This window comes from Glarea lozoyensis (genome assembly GCF_000409485.1).
Source record: "Glarea lozoyensis ATCC 20868 chromosome Unknown GLAREA15, whole genome shotgun sequence".
NCBI classification, from domain to species: domain Eukaryota; kingdom Fungi; phylum Ascomycota; class Leotiomycetes; order Helotiales; family Helotiaceae; genus Glarea; species Glarea lozoyensis.
In genome coordinates, this window is record NW_007360989.1 from 1,978,860 (window position 1) to 1,999,863 (window position 21,004).

The following is a 21,004-nucleotide window of genomic DNA, read 5'->3' on the forward strand; positions in this document are numbered from 1 at the left end:
CCAGCAGTGGTGTTTCAAAATTATATGATTGGTTTATTATTTTCTTTTTAGTTTTAGTTTTTATTTTCACAAACATTGATCTTTTCAATCCATACCTCAAGTCTCCTTTCACATCACGATTACACGCTTTCCAGATCCACCGTAAACCTCATCTTCCCCATTCGCCCCCTACAATTCATCCATCCATTCACTCCCCCAAGTCACTACACTTTCTCTCAAACTCCATCCTCTCCCTTCTTTTCCGGCGCAGGAAAAAGACTAAACCCTTTCTTCCTCTCTCCATCGAGCGGCGGCAACGGACTAATCGGCACCGGCATCCCCATCTCTTTCTCCTCACCAGTTCCATAACTCCTCTTCAATCCTTCATTATCATGTTGAAATCCCAAGCCTCCATATCCCTTCTCATCCGCATACCCACCGCCTGTATTAACACTATTCAAACTTCTCATCGTGCTACTCGCCCCATGACCCCTATTCCAGAACGGGTCTTTACTAGCACCACTTCTCTGAGACATTGAATGCGCGAATCCGGGTGGTAATGGTGAGTTTAGAGAAGTCAAAAGGGGAGATGGAGGGGGTGAGTGTGCGCCGTGGTGGTGGTGTGGGAGGGAGAGACGACGACGCCGGAAGAAAATGCGGATGCTGAAGAAGATTAGGGTGCCAAAGGCTATTATACCGACTATTTCACACATTAGCCAGCCATTTCTCAAAAATACCGGGTAATGAAGATGAGGCACTTACTAACACTCCCCAAAACCACCCCCGTAATCGCAGCAGGTGTCTTCAGCGGACTCGAAATCACATTCACGGATCCAGAGGCGAGCCCACCTGTTTTGCCGCCGAAATTGGGATCAGAGGATGGGTCGTTGGAACTGCTGATCACGCCCGCGTTGAGACCGGTGCCTTCGGCTGCTTGGGCGGTTGCGCGGAGGGTGGCGAGGGTTGTTGGACGGGTGGTTGAGAGCGTGGAGATGGTTTGAGAGGTGAGTTTGGAGGAGGTGGAAGGGATGAGGGATGAGAGGAGAGTCTCTAAGGTTGATGGGTTGGCGAGGTCGGCAGATTGGGCTATCTGTGTTGAGTTTCTGGACCCGGTGACTTTTGAAGGGCTGCTCGAGGCTTTTGCTTCGTTGGCTGTTGATGATGCGTCTGCAGCCGTGGGCTTTGTTGCGTCCGTGGTGGCTTTGGATTTGTTTCCTGCATTTTCACTTGAGGTTGTTGCTTTTGCGGATTCGTCGGTGGTTGAAGAAGTCGCAGTGTTATCTTGCGAAGAACTGCCTGTGTTGGTAGCTTTATTGGCCTCGGCTGAGGTTTTGGAAGCTGCTGCCTCTGAATCACTCGAAGTCGTTGATGTTGCTGATCCTGCATCACTTGAAGTAGTCGATGCTGCTGCTTCTGCCTCATTAGTGCTTGTGGAATCCGCAGTTGTCGTTTCTGATATTGTTGTATTCTCTACGGCTGCGACGTCTGTGGTAGAAGCAAGGTCTGCAGTTGATGTCGAATCTGCTACCGATGTTGTCGTTAGGACATCTGTGAACGCGATAGAAGATGTGGCTGCGATATCGGTTTCGATTGTTGAAGCTACTTCGGTAGTAGAAGCTGCAGCAATCGCTTCCGTCGAAGATGTCGCGGTTGTTACTAATTCAGTGAGACTAGCAGTAGAACTTAGGATATCTGCAGTTGAGGTTGCTTCCAGAATCGAAGTCTCTGATGATACTGAGGTGTCGATTGCAGAAGAAGTCTCTACTGGAATGGAAGTTGTTTCAGTAGGCACCGCGGTATCTGTGATGGAAGAAGTCTCTGTTGGCGCCGTAATCTCGGCTAATGTTGATGTTTCTGCTGTTGTAGAACTTTCAGCAGAGGTTGTTGATTCAACTAGTACTGGTGTCTCTGTTGGGATCTCAGTGCTGGAAGTTTCTGACGGAAGAGGAGTCTCCGAGGTAGCAGCTACAACTTCACTTGCCACAGGAGTAGGCTTAATCTCAGCAATCGTAGACTCGGGAACGATAACTTCTGAAGTAGGGGTAACAGCATCCGAAGTTGGAGTGGCCACAGGTGGTTCTGAGGCTGGAGTTGGATCCGTGGCTGGAGTAGGGATCACATCTTCTGAGGTTGGAACAATAACGGGCGATTCTGAAGCTGCAGTTGGATTTGCGACTGGAGTTGGTGTAGGCGTGGTCGATGTTGCCTCTGGCACTGTTACGGGCTCTACAGTGGGTGTCGATTTTACAGTTGGAGTTGCTTCCGCGACAGGATTTGGTTCATTCTTGGCCGTCTCTGTAGTTGTTTCTTTCGGTTTGGGCGACTCAATTGCGGGCTGTTGGATTTTAGAATCGTGCATTTCAATTCATCTAAGGGCACTTACCTCTGGGGAAGGCGTAGGCTTGGCCGCCTCTGACTTGACTTCCTCTGGCTTTGCTTCCTCTGGCTTTGTTTCTTCGTTCGCCTTTGCGGAATTGTCATCTCCATTTCCCTGTGGGACCTCAACTGCTGGTGTCGCTTTTGCATCCGGAGCATCTTCCTGTTTAGTTGGCTTCGCACCCTCAGCTGGTGGTGTCTCTTTTGCTTCAGGAGCATCTTCCTGTTTAGTTGGCTTCGCACCCTCAACAGCCGTCGGCTCCTCCTGTCTCCTCCCCATAGTCATAATCTTCACATCTTTCGTAAACACCTGCACATTACCCCCCACGATCATTACCCCATCTCTCGCCTCAACCTGACTTCGTCGAAAAAGTCTGCCCAATCTCATACTTAAAGAATGTACAAAGAATATAAAAAGAGGGAAGTGAGAACCAGCTCAAGAAAAGAATGTAGGGCCCGCCGTTGAAATCGCGATAAATCGAAGAAAAGAATGACTTCGTTGAAAATAGGAAAAGAGAAAAGAAAGCTGGAAGCGCAAAAGACAACAACTCAAACCGCAGAGTCCCACAACGTACCCGCATGACAACCATCCGATGCGTTCCGTGCTCGTAAATGCACGGGCGTGAAGCCGTCGGGACGAACTTTCTGGTTGCTCCTCAAGCGCATGGCATCATGGACGATTGAAGCTTAAAAGTCGTGAAACGATCTCTTGGGTTTCGAAGGAGCTGAATTGAGATGGCATGTGGAGATGTTTCGGAGATTGGTCAATGAGGTTGTCTCGCTTAAATTCTGCGACGAGACAGGGGGCGAGTCGTGCGTCTGATCGACGTCGGGTTAGAAATGCGATGGGAGCATGATATCTGTGCTCAGAATGACAAGTCAGTATTATTGAAACTAATGGGATATTCGATAACCTCGAGGGAGTCTGCTTGTTTGTGATGAAAGATTTTTGTGTGTGTTTTTTCTTCTTCTCTTTTTCAGCTAGCTGAGAACGACGGACCTCCGCATCACAAAAGACATTGAAAGCTTGACAGTGGAACGTCTATCGTCAAGGCGGTATTCGAAGTGATTTATGTAATGTTAAAAGAAGTTTGCTTTCAAATCGAGGAACTTGAAGAGTCGAGTGAACATTCCCCCATTAGTGACATGATGGCAGCTGGCCGTGGACGGGAATTGCTCAAGTCCATCTTTTGGTATCATGAGTCTACAGCTGATTTCAAGATTCGACCATCATCTAAGTCAGTTCAATTCTCAAAGAGAATTTTTGTTCGTGTAGTCTGTCGATTACTTTGAAGTAGCCAGTCATCTGAACATCAGCCGTTATGACACGATTTCTTTCCATGGAAATCGATACATGATCGAATCAAATTTCGCTGAGTAGAATAGTACCTGCCACATTGGAAGGGTATAAGAACCAAGGCTCTTGTAAGTCATTCTATTTTGGGGTTCCAATGTTGTTACATTTTGTGTCGATCAACTTATCAAAGGTAATGGTCGCGAGAACAAATCAAAAATGTAAAGCGAATATTTTTAAATCTTATATTCTAGACTTGAGGTGCCATCCTCGTCCCATCTTTTCTTTGTTGCATCTCGCAATATTACGCCATCTTTCAGTAAGGCTCCATAATAAATGAGGGGATAAATTAAGAAGTCTCCATAATCCACTTCTCACATTTTGTCTGGGCTTTGGGATGACATCGCCAAGTGCGATTAGGCAGAGAGGTAAGGGGAAGACAAATTTCATCAGGATATCTGTTATTAGTACCTAGGCAGGAAAATGACGATGTAGAATCGCTCTCTGAGCATTGGGGTTGCGAACTGTGTTATGTTATAAGTAGAAATTTCGAAGGAGCACTTGTGGCTACAAAGGTTTGGCGAGGTATGTGCTCTGCGAAAAATCGATTCACAGTACAAGTTGATGGGTGGGAAATAGTGACTAAGAAGAATATTAAAAGATTAAATGGGATCGCGCAATCAAGACGAGTAGTTTTGTGCCGGAAGCGACAGTGATTAAAATGCTTTAAATATTTCTGAGAATTCAGCAGAAAAGGATCGAAACTACATGCAATACACATTATGAGGCTTAGAATTGACGAGGTAGGCGAGAACGTAGTCGACGAGATCAAATGTGGATTCGAGGCAAGGGCATCAGTATTGAGAATTACTTGAAAGAATACGACAGCGAGCACGAGAGACGTAGGCATGGGTGTGTTGATTCAGATGATAAACAGACTGTATTCGTTGCTCATGATGTGGGATGCGAGAATAAGGAAGGTGCATTCGGATAGTGATAGGAACAGAAAGAACAACTGGGTTTAGCCACATGTGGGCATGATGATGGCTTCAAGACCAACCCAAATCCAACTCCAAATCAAAGCAGCGAACAATCTTCTTCAAGCCCCAGCCAAAGGCCAGAAACTCAATGAAAAAAGTGTTTCTCAACGAGAAGGTATATTCCAAAAATTGCCAGGGATGATCTAGTCATCGAACGAGAACCGCTCAAGCGCAGAGATCATGTTATCCAAGTCCCTCGCAAACTTCCTGGCTTTCCAGTCGTATCCTGGCCACGGAGGGGGATCGACGATTACAAAATACAGACCGGCGAAGGACAGGGTCAGAAGGGGCGCTCCTGATTTGACCATGGCGACGGCAGGACGATGTAATAAGTTCAGTAATAATCAGGGTGCGGTGTGTTAAACTACAATTGAATATTGAGTGAACTCTGAGGAAGGTAGGGAGGGAGGAGGGAGACGTGTATATGTACTCGTGCCAAGGAGCGATTTTGGTGAGATGGTGAAATCGTGATAATGCTGAAATATTGCATGGTTCCTGAGAAAAGAGGAGGTTAAATTTAACTTTCGAGCGAACTATAGAGATCCTTACCAAAAGCTCTTGGAGTGGTTAGACCCGACGATCGTTCCTTCCGCAACAAAATACCGTCACTTACTCAGGAGCTAAGGCTGAGAATGAACTGTTCTGATTGGGTTCCAGATTAATGGTAACAATCTAATGAACCACCCTGTCACTTACGCCCGGCAAGTATCGGGGAAGAAAGTTCCCAAAAGACAAAACAGTCTAAAACACGACAGTCGACTCTGATCAGCTGGTTTACTATGGTGAGGTAGTCTAGTTCCTACGCTGCTTTCAGACGTCGTCTCAAAGATTAGCATCACCATCAGAAAACATACAAGAGTCCTAAAATCTCATCAGGTTGTCAAACTTGCACTAGCGTGGCGCTAAGTAAGCTGATTGTGAATCACCTCGCGATAATATGCCTAGCTACTGCTTAATTTTGACTTTCTAGAATTCATCATCAGTATTACTGTTTCATTTTCTGTTCCACAGTACCACTTGTCCTGTCCAAACATATTCTGCAATCTGGACAATCTAGTGATAGTCTTTCCTGGAGCATGGCAACGTGCAAAAGTAGATCATGAACATTTTTGAGTAACTCCGTGGAGCACAAGGAAGATAGAAAACTAGAAAATAGATTAGTAGAAATAAGCGGCTGTAGATCGTGTAGGAGCCAAGCTTTTTATCCCTCCATATAACCCCCGTCCGATTCCACATACAATAATCTTCACCTTCATACCCCTCACTAACCAATGTAACCATCCATCAATCCAAGACTACACCAGAACCCACATTACCATTACCTCCCTCCACCTCTTATCCTCTCTCCCCCTCCCCCCTCAATATCCCTAAACCTCCAAGCCTCCAAAAAATTGGTTCAATGCCAGCGCCAGCATCCAATACCTACGACCTCTACCATTCTCACGACGCCGCTAGAAAATACCAAATCACCGGATATTCTTATCATACTAGGGCCTCATTAGGTTCCATCTATACTTTCATTATCCAAAATTCCCTGTAGCACTTAAGACCCACCTACCCACTCAATCAAAACCAGATCCTGTGATTTGGACAAACACAAAACAAATTCCATGAATTGAGAACTATTCTTGGTTCTTAGCACGACAATTGATCACCAAATGTATTCCGCGAACCCCAAATCCACCTATCAACTTCACTTTTAGCCAAGTTGTATTCTGCCAAGCGTTGATGTATTTACCAACGCTCATTAAGCTTGTACAAGTTTCTTAACCTCCTTAGTTAACGAGAACCACAGACGCCAAGAATGATTCAGTAACGACGAGACGCACTAGCGATCGTCATTCCTTCATAGAGACAAAAGAGGAGAAATCTAACTTTCACGGGATTTTTTGGCATATGATTGCAAAAGACTCTTTTGTCAAAATGGGCTAGTACTTGGCAAATTTGAGTGACTGAAAGCAACGTTACACTCCATTCTGGATTCCAAGCCTCTAATTACTTTGATCCATCAGCACCGTAACTGGATCCAGTATTGGGACTTGTGAAAAGTTGATCATGTCAAGACGTGCCAGGTGAAAACAAAGATTCTCAATCGCGACTACCTATACTTGAAGTGAGTTTTCCCAGGCCATTTGGTTGACAGACGATTTGCAATCAAGAACACCAACCAGCGTGTTCTCCAAGTTTACTTTCGCATACTGCGACCCAAACCGGTACTCGCGAGACAATAAATGTGAACTCTTTCTACAAAATAATGCCTGCATATCAACTTCTTGGTTTTGAATGAAAGATATCAAATATAATGAAACAATAGCCAAAGTCTCTTGTCTCTAGTAAAACATTTCACACCCCCATATTCAATCGGTGTTTGCCCAGGAAAAGGTGAAATAACTTGACCGTCATTTGTCAACTACGTATAGATTCTTGGAATTCTCACTCGTTGAATTGAAGCACTTCTATCTGTTGAAATTGTGTTAAAACAAATCCAGGTGGCTTACTCGCAATAATGAACCATTCACCTTTAATTCGTCTGGATTTCCCATAGTCAATTTGATACCTGTCAAATATCTGCATTCAGGTTCGTTGATTCCCAAGGGACTAAATGGTGGTGGCTCAGAATCCACCGAATAATCCCTATCAAGCCTTAAAATACAATCAACGGACTACAGAAACTTACTATATTGCTGGTTGTACCATTGCAACCAGATTACTTATCTTCGAAAGCGATTTAGAGATCACGCCCACGATCTGCTGCAATCAAATAACCGGGAGGCAACCCAACGAAGCAAAGCTATTTATCCGTACCGCCACTCGAGAGAAATTCTCGGATCAATTGTCCATTTCTCCCAATCATACATGTGGCACCTAAATGCCGCATTCCGGGCAGTAAGCTTTATTGGACGCGAGCTGTTGAAAGGCTGTTGTTGATTCGACAATGCATCTCAACTTCCGATCAAAATCCCAAAGTCTCCCACCACACTTCGGAGTGCCGTGTCAAGTACATGGTAGCAGATTCCAACATCTTGTTCAGCATTTTGGAAACCAACCAAAAATCACGGCTCGGCCCGTGAGGGTTGCTGGCAATTAGAAATATCTTATAATGGTCCGGATGCGTTGCTGGCACATTTTATGACCTACAACAAGTACGAGGCAATGCCTGGGTCGGAGTTGTTTCCAATGGATAACTGCCGAGATCCGCAATTCGACAGCTACAGTAGCACTTGCAGTTTACCATCTACAATCTAGAAGTGTGCATTTTTCGCATGGAACCTCCTCGCTTGCATCGACATATGGGACATGTCCTGGCACAAAAGCAAAGAGACGGTTCTCCTCATTGGTCGCCGCGTAAGCACTACAGTGCCTATGAAATGGCTGAACGGAAAAACTGATGCTTACTCACTCATTCAAACCTTTGACCAGTACTGATTCGGAAGTGGTTGCAGTAATAAAGGTATTGAATCTGGAAGATTGCCAAGTGCTATAGGTTGAGCCGCAAGTCCTTGTTGAATTGGGTGATTTGTACTCGGCTGGCACGAGAACCTGCGGGGTAGTTGATATGGATGATTCCAGGTACCAGAAAATTTTGGTAATGGGCGATGTGCTCTTATAAAGACGAGCCTGGGCCCATCGCAGTGACTCTTGTACATGTAAAAGACATCCCGAACTACCAATTATTAGCCAGAACCTCCTCCAGCAGAGGAAACAGTTAAAATGAAGCAACAATTATCTCTTCCCGCAATTCTCTCGTTTTTGTTCCTCGCCACGAGCGCTCTCGAAAACCCCCAAAAGGCTGACACTTACGACTACATAGTGGTAGGCTCTGGACCAGGAGGCGGAACTCTAGCTGCCAATCTCGCAAAAGCAGGAGAGTCAGTGCTATTGCTTGAGGCAGGTGATGACCAAGGGGAAAACCTCAATGAGAAAATCTCCGGCTGGTTCTCTCTTGCTGGTAATGATCCATTGATGCGATGGGATTTCTTTGTTAAATATCACAGCGATCCGGTTCTGCAGCGCAAGTATAACCATTTGACATGGGAGGTTCCTGGAGGCGGATACTATGTAGGAACAGATCCACCAGCAGGAAGCAAAGAGTTGGGAATCTATTATCCAAGAACTGGAACTCTCGGAGGATGCGGGACACATAATGCTCAATGTGCACCACTTCCAAGCGACAGAGATTGGGACGATATTGCAAAGATGACTGGCGATGATTCCTGGAGGTAAGTGTCGTGCAAGTAGTAATTGAATTGGATTTACTGACTTCGAAAGCGCGGCGAACATGAGAGAGCAATTCATCAAGCTTGAAAATTACCACAATCCGAGCGTACCCAAAGGAACCCGTGGTCACGGTTTCGATGGATGGCTTGACATCACCACCAATGGTCCCGAGCTTCTTAGAAATTCAACGGAAGCCCAGACGGTACTCTCAGCTGCCGCAAAAGTTTTCGGACAGGATCCTGATAAATTATACGATTTGATCACACGCGATCTCAATAACAATGACACCAACAGAGATTACCAGGAAGGCCTCTTCGGATTTCCGGCGCATAGAAACCCAATGGGTCGTCGTGTCAGCTCCAGAGATGTGGTCATCGATACACTAAATGCTAAGAAGTACCCGTTGACACTGGGGTTGCATAGCTTTGTAACGAAGGTGCTGTTCGACACCAAAAGCAAGAAGCCTAGAGCGACTGGAGTTGAATACCTTGCTGGAATGAGCCACTACAAAGCAGATCCTCGTTTCAATCTTACTGCAAGTAACGCAGCAGCTGCCACGGGTACGAAGCAAGCGTATGCAAGGAAGGAAGTTATAGTATCTGGAGGAGCATTCAACAGTCCTCAGCTTCTTATGTAAGTGATATTTTGCGCCTTGGCTCTCGCAGAACAAATTCCGAGTGCTATATCAGCATCGGCACATTTCCACGAATGAATTGGTTGTTGAATTTCGAGCTCTATAGCGCCGTTGATGTGAGAAAGATTCTAACACTACACTGAACAGGCTTAGCGGTATCGGTCCAAAAGAACACCTCGAAAGTCTCAACATCACTGTTCTCGTCGATTCTCCTGGCGTCGGCTCCAATCTGCAAGATAACACGGAATACGGAGTCGCAGCTGGCGCTTCCCAACCTTTTACTTCAAAGGGCCCAGTGTGTACATATGGTTCAACTCCGGACGATCCATGTCTCGAAGCCTGGCATCGGGGCGAAGGTCCGTATACTCAAGGACCATTGAGTGCTCTGATGCTCAAGAGCTCTGCGTCGGTCAACGGTGAGCGTGACATCTATTTCTTCGGCATTGCGGGAGGAACCTTCGAGGGATATTGGCCTGGTCAAACAGTCAACCAGGTTCCAGCTCACGGACCCAACACTTTTGATTTCTCGATCGTGAAGATGAACCCTCAAGGAAAGAAGGGTACACTGCGACTAGTGTCTAATGATCCTAGAGATATGCCAGATATCAACTTCAGATTCTTCGAAGAGGGTGGCGAAGTCGACCTGCAGGCCCTTGTGGACGGCGTAGAGTTCGGGCGTAAAGTTTTTGATTCCATTGCAGCGCCCCTAGGACCATTCAAGGAAATCCTTCCATGTGCTAGCGGAAAGCGAGATTGTGATGTGAAAGAGGAGATTCGTGCTCAAACTTGGAGTCATCATGCGACAAGCACCTGTGCTATCGGTGCTGATGATGACCCGATGGCAGTACTGGATAGCAAATTCAGAGTCAGAGGAACCGAAGGACTAAGGGTGGTTGATGCCAGCGTATTCCCAAAGACTCCGGGTGCGTTTCCAGTAATTCCGACATTTATGCTGGGGACCAAGGCTGGCGATGTTATCTTGGAGGATCGAAAGAAGTGGTAATAGAGAGTTTCTTAAGCTGGTAAGATCCTGATCCCGAATAGAGAGGTATGTGAGTTTTGGTTTCTGCCTGATAGATGCTCGCACAAGCGTTAGACAATCAATGTATGTACCAAAAGGGGGAGACTTGGTCAGAGCTATTTCATCGTGACTTCGACGTGACTTCTTTCATCAAAACATAAAATTTGGCTTGCCGAATCATGAATACGTAACAGCAGCATATAAATGTGTGCTATGCCTGGATCTGTTTGTTCAGTGACCCTTGGCCCGGTTTGGCCGGAGTCTGGTTTGTGGCTTTGGGTAATAAGGCATGAATTCTTGTTCCACGGTGCGAGCTATTGATCATTGATAGCTAATTCTTCCTGGAATCATCGTAAAGCTTTTGTTTTTGGATATACTCCGAAGAACTCAGGGACATGGAATGGAAGAAAAGAAGGCAGGTATGCGGACGAGTAATGAGCCACCGAAGGGAGAGAACAGAAACAAGAAGCGATTTTTCGAGGTTCAAGATCTAGAGTGCCTTTCTTAAAAGGATTTATAGCACTTCCAATGAGTAAAGAGATTGATTGATGCGAGAGAAGCAAGTTTCACAAAATAGCATGAATGACTGGATGGATGGGTCGATCGATTAGGATTGGAAAGGAGGAACGACACTAGAATTATGTGAAGTGCACAAAACTCTTCGTAACGATGCATAAATTATGCATCTACAAAGCGGTGAAGAAAGTGGAGTCAATGCTTGGCGGCACAAAAAGTTCCCGCCTCGAAAATAAAATCTACCAAAGCTCTTTTCAAGACCGAGGAAAGCCTGCCCAATTTTGCGACAATTGAATACCCACCGCCACAATGGTTAACAAAGGAAAGCTAAAGATGGCGCTTGCCGCAGATAAGAGTACGGGTTACAAGAAATTAAATTTGAAAAAGAAGGAGAAGCTGGCGCGAAAAACGAAAAGCAAAAAAGGTGGGGACACGCCTGATGTTGGAAAGATTGTAGAGGGGGAATGGGAGGATGTTGAGGGGAGTGAGGATGAGGTTGCGGAAGATGAGGAAGAGGCTGTTGGAGCTGCGGTCGAGGAGAGTGTCAGCGATGAAGAGGAGGATGATGAAGTTGCTGGCAAGATGGAGGTAATGATTTGAACTATCAATTGTCCTAGACACTTCTAACAATTGTTGCAGATTGATTTCGCAGGTATCGACGAAAGCGACAGCGATTCCTCAGCCGGTGAAAACGATCAGAACAACTCAGATTCAGAAGAAGAGGACGATGAAGACATACCCGTATCCGATCTCGAAGACCTCTCAGACGGCGAAAAAGAAGACCTTATACCCCACCAACGTCTCACAATCAACAACACAGTCGCCTTGAACGCAGCATTAAAAAGAATATCCCTCCCAGTATCCAAAATGACATTTTCCGAACACCAAACCATCACCACCTCCGAGCCCGTCGTAATCGACGACGTCTCGGACGATCTCAAGCGCGAACTAGCATTCTACGCACAATCACTTTCCGCAGCACAACAAGGACGAAAGTTACTCAAGGAAGAGGGCGTGCCATTTACGCGACCTACAGACTACTTCGCCGAGATGGTGAAGGCGGATGAGCACATGGCGAAGATCAAAGCGAAGTTAATCGAAGAAGCGGCAGGCAAGAAGGCGTCCGCAGAGGCAAGGAAACAGAGAGATCTGAAGAAATTCGGAAAACAAGTACAAGTAGCAAAACTACAAGAACGTGATAAAGAACGCAAACAAACCCTCGATAAAATCAAAGATCTGAAACGAAGTACGTCCCCTTCCCTTTCCCCCTCCCCTCCTCTCCCTCTTCCATCCCTTCCATTCCCATTTACTAACCCCCCCTCAGAACGCCAAGGCGCCGACACCACCACAACAAACGAAGCGGACCTCTTCGACGTCGCCCTCGAAGAAGAAACATCCTCCAAACCCTCGCGCAAGAACCGCGAAGGCCCCAACAAACGCGCGAAGAAAGACGAGAAATACGGACATGGAGGCAAGAAACGGTTTAAGAAGAGTGGTGACGCGATGAGCACGGGGGATTTGAAGGGGTTCTCGAGTAAGAAGATGAAAGGGGGCGCGGCGAAACGGCCGGGGAAGGCGAGGAGGGCGGGGGGGAAGAGATAGGGAAATGGAGAGGGGGTATTTAGGGGAGGGGGGAATGGGTGTTTGGAGTATGGCGTGTACTTCTTTTGAGGGTAGGTATATATGATCTTGTGAGAATGATATATATTGTCAGCGTTCACGAATTCGATATCTTAACTTGATGATGTGCTTTGCTTATGCCCCTGGAGTGACCCTAAGTACTAGCGCTATTGTACCTGACACCAGAGTGCTAACTAAGCCTTGAGATCAAATTGTGAAGTTTCGCTACGATACCTATAAAAGCCATCGTCTTGGGTATACATCTAGTAATAACCTTTTCCGTTCTTTCATCTCATCATCCAACATGCACTTTGCAAAGGATACCCAACAACGCCTACCATCCAACCTATTCCATGATCATACGTATACTCATCACCAACCATAAAATGCACACACATCCCACTCAACCTTAACCACAACCACACCCACTAAACCCATCCGCATTCCAGATTCCCTATCCCATTCCCAACCCCCCCCTCTAAAACTCCCTCCTCACAATCCCCACACCCCCCATCCCAGCCCCGCCTTGTTTTCTGCTCTCCTCCTCCCGTTCCTTCTCCAGCAACTTCTCCATCAAAAACCCCACACTCCTCCCATTCAACTTCGCCTCCCGTTTCGCAAGCACCAACACCGGATCTTCCCTCTCATGCGCCGCGAAATGGCCGACCATGCGCTCCCGTCCCTCGCGCGCATCAGGCGCATACTCGACGAAATGGCATTGCGGACCTAGACAGCGCATGCTGCCGTTGGGACCGCGCGTCATGTTGAGGGATGAGGGTTTGAGTTTTTCTTGTTCTTCTTCGTCGGAGGTGATGGAGGAGGTTGAGGGGGAGGTTTCGCGGTTCAAAGGCGTGGGGGAGGAGGCTTCGGAGGTGGAAGGGGAGAGACGGGTGCGTTTTGGGGAGCGGGGGTCGGGGGAGGTGAAGGAAGGGCGTTTGGAGGATTTGGGTTGGAGACGGGTGAGTTTGCCGGAGGGGTGGGATTGGAGGGTGTGAGGGAGGCCTTTTTGAGAGTGAGGCGTTTTCATTTCGAGTTTGCCGACTGTTGGGCGCGGGGTGGCTTGTTGTGAGAGGGGGAGTGGTGGAGGTGGGAGTTTTCGTTGTTTGATTTCGACTCGTAGTTTCTTGTATTCGTAGGTAGTTGGGTCGGGTGAGGGGGAGCGTGACCGAGATGTGATACTCTCTTTCCATTGCTCATGGGCTTGTTTTTGAGTATTTTTTGTGACAACCTCCTTTTTCGTATTCTCGGTATTGCCAATGGTAGGATAATCGGCAGGTAGTGGGTTATAATTTGATGTTGTTGCGTGCTCGTTTTTTCTCGACTCCCATTTGCCAGAAGGTCTGACTTTACTTTTTCTATGCACTATGGTTTTGTATTCAGCAGCCTCAGCAATCCACTCGTCTTCCGAGATTTCATGAATTTGCGCGACTGTCATAGAACCTCTCGATCTTGGGGGACGAGCAGGCCGTTTGAGAGCTGCTGCCAATTCCTTTTTCCTCCGAGCTGCAGAGCAAAACGTCTGGCTGGCTTCTTCCAACGATTCGTAGAGACGTGTATGCCTCCAAGCTGGAGGTAAGCTTTCCATTATAGCAGAAGAGTATAGTCTGGCCATGTTTCGAGCCAATGGTGGCCACCAAAATGACCAATCATTGTACAACGTGTTCGATATCGTAGCAAGCGTCATCTTGCTCGTCTTTGGGTCCTGGACGGAAATGAGATCCAGCATAACCTGAAGTGGTGGAAGTCTGGCGGGTTCGCCATCTGGGCCTGGAAGGTGTAATGAAGACGCAGAAGGCGGGTTGTTTGAGGTATTGCGAATAGGAAGGGAAGAGGATAGTTGAGGTGTCGCTTCGCGAGAATCATCCGAGGAGCTACTGATTGAGATCAAAGTAGAAGGGGCATGAGTGGTAACCACAGGGTTTGCAGGGTAGGCCGGAGGTGGTGGGCGACGCACTGGCGACTGCTGTCGGGTGGGGATCTCTTGTTGTTGACCTTTCGCAATAAGTTGCTGCCTTTCAAGAAAAGCTTTGGTTTGATCAGCCACGTATTTGTGTAGCTCCTGTACCACCATTAGCTGACAGTCATCACGTTCGTGATTTTTCTTACTGGAAAGGCATATTTCAACCACTGATAAAGCCTTTTCTTCTTCATGGGGTCCAATGGATGCATATGACTCAGTATTGATATGGCGTGATGCTCAAATGTAGCTTTGAGCTGATTAAACATTAAGCCCCTACCATCAGCGACAGCATACTAGAATTCGTTATCGTTATTATGCATCCTTGAAGGCTGTATCCGACAGAGAAATGGCATACCTCGAATAAAAAGTCTTCAACCTTCAACGGCCTCTTCTCTTCCTTGATCTCGTCCTCTAGATCGATACATTGATACAGTAAACTGACACTGGTGGCCGTATCCGCCAAAATCGCAGCATACTGCTCAGATGGCTGCTGAATGTACAGCCAACCACAGACAGTGCCAACCCATATCTGTGCTTGAGGATTGGCATCAATGGCGTAGCTTGTGATCTCGGTCTCAAAATCATAAGGTCCATTACGCGCGCCTTTGCAGTCTAGTTTGTTTGTTTAGTACATTATTGTTAAAGACTCTAATTCTTTACGGTTGAGGGAACCCTGACTTACAGTATTTGTTCTGTTCCTTAGTTAGCCTCAAGCTTCCGTATATTTTGAACCCGCCTCTCAGATTTGAATCCATCAGATTCATCATCTGACTACCGTCTCGTGCCCAGATTTCGACATTGACAACGGCGAATTCCGGAAGTTCATCTTGCAAATCAGCCTTCTTTAAAATAGACAAGATAGGCTGGTAAGTGTTGGGTTTGGATGGTCGAGGGGTGCTTGATTTCGAGCCCCGTTCGCGACGGGCTCTTGGTAACATGATGAGATGTTGGGTGAGACTGGCTGAGGCGTGGTATGAGGGTTGCGAATGCAAAAGTGAATGGTTATGAGAACTTCAAACCCAGCATGAAGTGAGTTGCTCCCTTCCTCCCGTCGACGGACTACAATAACTTCCCACCATGCGAGCCGATCTTTCGTCCGTCCTGGCTCGAAGAGCGTGACCGTTTGCTGCTTTTTCAGCCTCAAGCTCCAACCGACGGATTGCCTTTGAGAGAAATGAAGAAAAGGCAATCTAACGTGTCTAAACTATAGAAAGACCCAGTAGCTAAGCGAGTCGATCGAAATATACGAAACTGAATGTTGCGTCGAATTATGGTCGTATTAAAGGTATACATGGCATATCTCTTTACGCGTCGCGAAACCGAATCGTGGTAGTGCCCGCGATTACCTGCCTTAGCAATGTGGCTGAAATTTTACTTGAAAAAGGTGGGGCTCACGTGGCCCGATCCGTACTAGCGCACTTCAAAATCAACCTCATTCTTTGACTTCATGTCGAAGGCAGTTCCATGCGTGAATGCTCCGGCACCACAAGCCATAGGAAACATGGAAATCTACATGTCCCATATGCAGAATAGACGGTCGATCTATAAGAATTGGCTCAAGTCTGGTGGACTTTTTTATTCCCTACTCGACATGTTCTTCACAAATACCCAGCAGTACAATCTGTGCTGGGAAATCATGTATAGCATTTCATTTTACTGCTCAATCGTACGATGAGAAGCAAAGATCAATGGTCCAGTGACCAAAGATCTAATTATAATGCTATTCAATTTGACGAAAGTAGCGAGCTTTGGTGAAGCTCGCTTCTTTCACTGGCTAAAGCAGGGCCGATTGTCCTCTCAAGTCAATACCATTCACAAGCAATTTGGATTCATAGAACAGTTCAGTTTCCACACCAACCTTTCCCAATCATCTTCAAAAAGATTACTGCGTTGCCATTGTCCACGTCGAGACGGCAGGATCGGAGTATTCCGATTACGCTAACTCGCAGCCTATTTCTACCAACAATTGGACCGATCACTTTCTTCTCGATACATCGATCCAAACATTCGTTCATCTTTCATCTTTGCAGCAATCACTCGTTTCTTGCTGCATCGTGCTACATCTCGCTTCCAATCATTCAACCTGCTACAGCGTTCTTTACTCCGACCTTTGATCTACATCTCGAGTATCCCTTAACTTCGACTATTCAACATTCATCGAGTTCAATATGGGCGACAATAGAGCTGAGAAAAAGCCCCAATCACCTTCACCAAAGGTGATGGCATTTCCCAATTTCGATGCTGAATTTGTTGAAGGATTAGATATCACAGCAGGGGGAAGACCGTCGCAACCCACCCGACAAGTCAGTCATTATATCCGTAATGGGAATTTCCAGCCGTCTTACAACAATTACTCATACAACCGAACCTATGAGTCTCCTCGGAATCCTCAAGTGGCAAATGAATATCAACAGGCTTACCCAGCAAACGGTTTCGCAGCCAATTATCAGTCTGCCCCCTACGGACCAAGCGCTCTGAATATGAGCCCCCCTCCACTCACTTATCGCTATTCGACTAGCTTCAACACCCCTATCACCAATATTGCCGATCCATCGGATTATTTCGGTTATCATCAGGTTGCTGGTCAGAACTTCGGAGTTTCTCCCCATGAGTATCAAAGTGAATTGCAAAAATTCAGGCAAACACCTTCATCATGGACGCCCAATCCTTCCACCCTCTCATTCGTCCCATTGTCTCCGTCAGCTGTTCTAAACTTGACTAGGCCATCATCGCTTCAAGGACTTCGTGGTGCTCCACCAACCGCTCCAAGAGCAATGCTCGTTCTTGGCTCATCGCCACGTCAACTAAATCTCGAAGACATCCATCCCCGCCCAACGGGACGAATAAGTCAAACTCGACCGGACAAGTCTCGCAAAGATATCGTTATCACCTCTGCCGGTGTCCTTCGAAATGTCATCGAGTTGAGGGAAATGAGAGCGCCAGCTGGCCAGATCTATGAGGAGGATACAGGAGCGTTTGGTGCTGACAAGTACAATTTCGCTGAGCATCTTGAAGACATGAACGAAAGTGCAAGAATGTCATTTTTTGACCAAAATTTCATTGAAATCGAGATTGACGTTGCTGCTATTGAAGCTGAAGCTGAAGCTCGGGGGGAGGTTCGGCTTTTTGATGCCGCTCAAAACGAAGAAAATGACTTTAAAGATACGGAACATACACATGGAAATCTAGCTTTGGAAGTGGAGCAGCAAAAGACTGATAAAAAGGCACATGAAACGAAAAGCTTTGGGGAGCAGGTTGAGAAAGGTTTCGCGAAGCTCAGCGTTGAAGATCAGGGAAAGAAAATGGCCGCAGGACCAAGTAGAGAGAAATATGGTAAGCAGCTTGGGGGATAGCGATCCTCATCGAAGGCTCTAGCACACTCCACTAACGAGGTAGCAACGAAAGATCTTGCAGCACAAAATACCTTCAAAAGCACTGCAGAAAATTCCGAGCAAGCCAGCAAAAATGGCGTTGTCACAAAGCAAACTGCCCTCACCAACATCACACAAGGCAAACCCGAATCAAACCATCTCAAACCATCCACCTCAACCTCACTAACCCAATCCAACAACCTCTTCATTCCCGCCACCTCCCTCTTCGACGCCATCACCATCCTCGGCCCCTCCTTCCCAAAAGAAGCAACCACCCTCTTCATAACCATCAAATACCCACCCCACCCCACGCATCCCCCCTCCCACTTCCCCGTCCTCCCCCCAACCTACACCCAACCCGACATCCCCAGCTCCCCCACCGGCGCAATCGACACGCAATCCACGCCCCTCTTCCGGCACATCTCCGCGCTCGTCGACGTCCTGCAATCCTTCACCTCCCTGAAACGCCTGGATATCACGCTCCTGAACCCAGCCAACACGCCAAAGCCCCTCACCGTAGCGCAGCTAGACCATGTCTTGCCTTTCTACGACCTCGAGAGCTTCATGAAGTGGAGACTCTGGTGGCGCGCCGAGTATATGAGTCAGCCGGATCAGGTTAATCAGTGGCCGATTGCGCATCTGAATGGGGAGTGGGGCAAGATTTGTACGTGGCGGGATAAAGTGCTGGAGGATGAGGGATATTGATATGGTGAAGGGTTCATTTTGAGATGGAGTTTTGCCTTTTGATTGAGAATGATGTTAGTGGATGCTGGAGGTGTACAATAGAGGGGAGACACATTCGCGGGGTTGGTATTTCGCATTTTTCGGGAGCGGCGTGCATTTGCATACATATAGCGGCGCATATCACGGTTTGCATTTCTGGCGGTGGATTTCCTTTGTCATTGCCAGTTTCCGGGCATTTCTGTTTTATATTAGGCGGCTTGGGAAGTATCATGGCATTCGCATACATATTTACATTTCGTATCCCTCGACATTCGCATTTCTCGGCACATCCATTCAGCATATCGCACTTCGAGCAGCATCTACACAGCATGCAGCATTCTTACAGCATTTCAAACATAGCGACCTCTTTATCTCACATTCCAGCAATATCGAACTTGGGATCCGGAAACAGACAAGGATTAACTTGTGGGCATATTTGGAATGGAAATGACTTGCGGCAGGGGTTTGGATTGTAATGCTTGAGTGATTGTTTATGCTTTAGAGTGGTAGATAGGTTGTAAGATAAGGGGTCTGTCTAGTGGATGAAGACTTTAATTGAGAATTATTGATTTAGCGTACGTGACTGCAAGACTTAATGTTGTGAAATTTGGAAGCAGAGTGATGATATGATGTAATATGGATTCTATTTTGTGATATTTTTATTTTTTACGCTCTACGGTGTGACAGCCATATTCTGAAGTCACAGCTAATCTCACCCACCTATTGCTTTTCCAAACCAACGCCCTAATCATAAAAACAAGTAAACCACCCATATCTACAACCAACACCTCCACAAAACACAATACCACTACCTAATACGCAGAATCACCCCTCTCCAACAGCGGTCTCTCCCTTCCATCAACCACACTCTCCACCTCCTCCTCACCCCCCTCCTCTAGTTCTCTATACACAAAAAACTGCACAAAAATCCCCATATCCAACACCAACGTGCCCAGACTCCCGGCTAGCCAACTCGCATTCACCGCAATATACCTCCCATACAACCGTCCCGCCTCACCAGGGGCGCATTTCCCATAGCGGCCCGCGCAATGCGGTTCATACGCGAAGATGGAGAGCACGTACGTGAGATTGCCGATGCAGGCGAAGAGGAAGAAGAGCATGGAGACGCCGCTGGTGGACTTGCGGCGGTAGTTGAGGAGGAGCTGCGGGATGCGGGAGCCGAGGTAGAGGAGCGCGCAGAAGTAGCCGAAGATTTGGCCCCAGAGGTTGAAGGATACGCCGGTGTCGTGTGGGTGTTTGCGCGGTTTGTGGGGGGATTGAGAGCGTTCGGAGAGCCACCAGCCGAAGACGCCGGCGGAGATGACCATGAGGATGGAGGCGAGGTTGAAGAGGGTTGTTTGGAGGGTGGTGTGTGGTTTTGTGGTTGGTGGTAAGGGGGTGGATTGAAGAGGGACGGCGGGCGAGAGATGAGATGGATGGACTGATGTTTCGGAGATGCCACTTGGACGTCTCTCGCGGTTCTCGGTGGTTGAGAGAAGGCCGGTTCTCTCGTTTGCCTCGCCGAGGTGGGAGGTACCATTAGAATGGTTTCCTGTTGGTTTTGGTGGTGGGATTACTTCATCATGCCACGTGAAGCCTCGATAATAGAAGCATTGGAGCAATAGAACGATATCTGCTAATGTATAGTAGATGGCCAAGATGATCTGTGGAGGTTAGCGATTGCTACTACTGAGACTGAGTGTTTGCTTACCATAGTAGGCAATACGCCTTGCAATACGGCTCCAAGGATATTGAATATATCCCCGAGGAGCCATACGATGATGAATTGTAGTGACAAGCCATCTGCAGAACCGCGACGAAACTGCTCAATGATCTGAGGAGAGAAGACGACCACCCCTAGCAGACAGTGTTAGAATCTTTTGCTGAGGGAATCCGTTTTCAAAACCGTGAATGCATCGTAGATGACTAGTATCACCTAGAAGCAACCCCTAGTTTCCCATCTAACGAACTAACACAGACAAAACCATACTTACAACAAGCAATCGAAACCGACCTAAATCATCAAATCAGCATAAACTCCAGTCTAAAACCCCATCGAAATCAAAACCATCTTCTTAACCCCTATCCCCAGAAACCCAGGGTCCTACACCCCTTCATGCACCTCTCCAAACACAAAAAAAGAGCACAACATACCCACAGATCCCACTAATAGCAGTAACATCCAAATTAAAATTCTGACTCGGTGGAAACATGATTCCCTCCTATATCCCTTTCCCTTCCCTTTCCCTTCC

At 47.0% G+C, this 21,004-nt stretch overlaps 6 protein-coding genes across 6 annotated transcripts; 3 read left to right on the plus strand and 3 right to left on the minus strand.

Moving 5' to 3' along the window:
* Positions 1-215: 215 nt before the first annotated feature.
* Positions 216-2,743, minus strand: GLAREA_06465 (uncharacterized protein; the record flags this gene model as incomplete). Its single annotated transcript, XM_008081878.1, has 3 exons — positions 216-679; positions 742-2,314; positions 2,363-2,743. The coding sequence occupies 3 exons, from the start codon at positions 2,741-2,743 to the stop codon at positions 216-218; spliced, it is 2,418 nt and encodes an 805-aa protein (XP_008080069.1).
* A 5,657-nt stretch (positions 2,744-8,400) lies between these two features.
* GLAREA_06466 (FAD/NAD(P)-binding protein) lies at positions 8,401-10,544 on the plus strand (the record flags this gene model as incomplete). The annotated part of the gene is made up of 3 exons (XM_008081879.1): positions 8,401-8,909; positions 8,959-9,540; positions 9,689-10,544. The coding sequence occupies 3 exons, from the start codon at positions 8,401-8,403 to the stop codon at positions 10,542-10,544; spliced, it is 1,947 nt and encodes a 648-aa protein (XP_008080070.1).
* An 843-nt stretch (positions 10,545-11,387) lies between these two features.
* GLAREA_06467 (uncharacterized protein) lies at positions 11,388-12,680 on the plus strand (the record flags this gene model as incomplete). The annotated part of the gene is made up of 3 exons (XM_008081880.1): positions 11,388-11,666; positions 11,718-12,324; positions 12,403-12,680. 3 exons carry the CDS (start codon positions 11,388-11,390, stop codon positions 12,678-12,680), a joined length of 1,164 nt encoding a protein of 387 aa, XP_008080071.1.
* Positions 12,681-13,176: 496 nt separating this feature from the next.
* Positions 13,177-15,596, minus strand: GLAREA_06468 (uncharacterized protein; the record flags this gene model as incomplete). The annotated part of the gene is made up of 4 exons (XM_008081881.1): positions 13,177-14,757; positions 14,805-14,951; positions 15,014-15,270; positions 15,341-15,596. 4 exons carry the CDS (start codon positions 15,594-15,596, stop codon positions 13,177-13,179), a joined length of 2,241 nt encoding a protein of 746 aa, XP_008080072.1.
* Positions 15,597-16,826: 1,230 nt separating this feature from the next.
* On the plus strand, positions 16,827-18,734 carry GLAREA_06469 (uncharacterized protein; the record flags this gene model as incomplete). The annotated part of the gene is made up of 2 exons (XM_008081882.1): positions 16,827-17,991; positions 18,055-18,734. 2 exons carry the CDS (start codon positions 16,827-16,829, stop codon positions 18,732-18,734), a joined length of 1,845 nt encoding a protein of 614 aa, XP_008080073.1.
* An 830-nt stretch (positions 18,735-19,564) lies between these two features.
* GLAREA_06470 (uncharacterized protein) lies at positions 19,565-20,965 on the minus strand (the record flags this gene model as incomplete). Its single annotated transcript, XM_008081883.1, has 4 exons — positions 19,565-20,416; positions 20,464-20,609; positions 20,747-20,766; positions 20,907-20,965. The coding sequence occupies 4 exons, from the start codon at positions 20,963-20,965 to the stop codon at positions 19,565-19,567; spliced, it is 1,077 nt and encodes a 358-aa protein (XP_008080074.1).
* Positions 20,966-21,004: the final 39 nt, after the last annotated feature.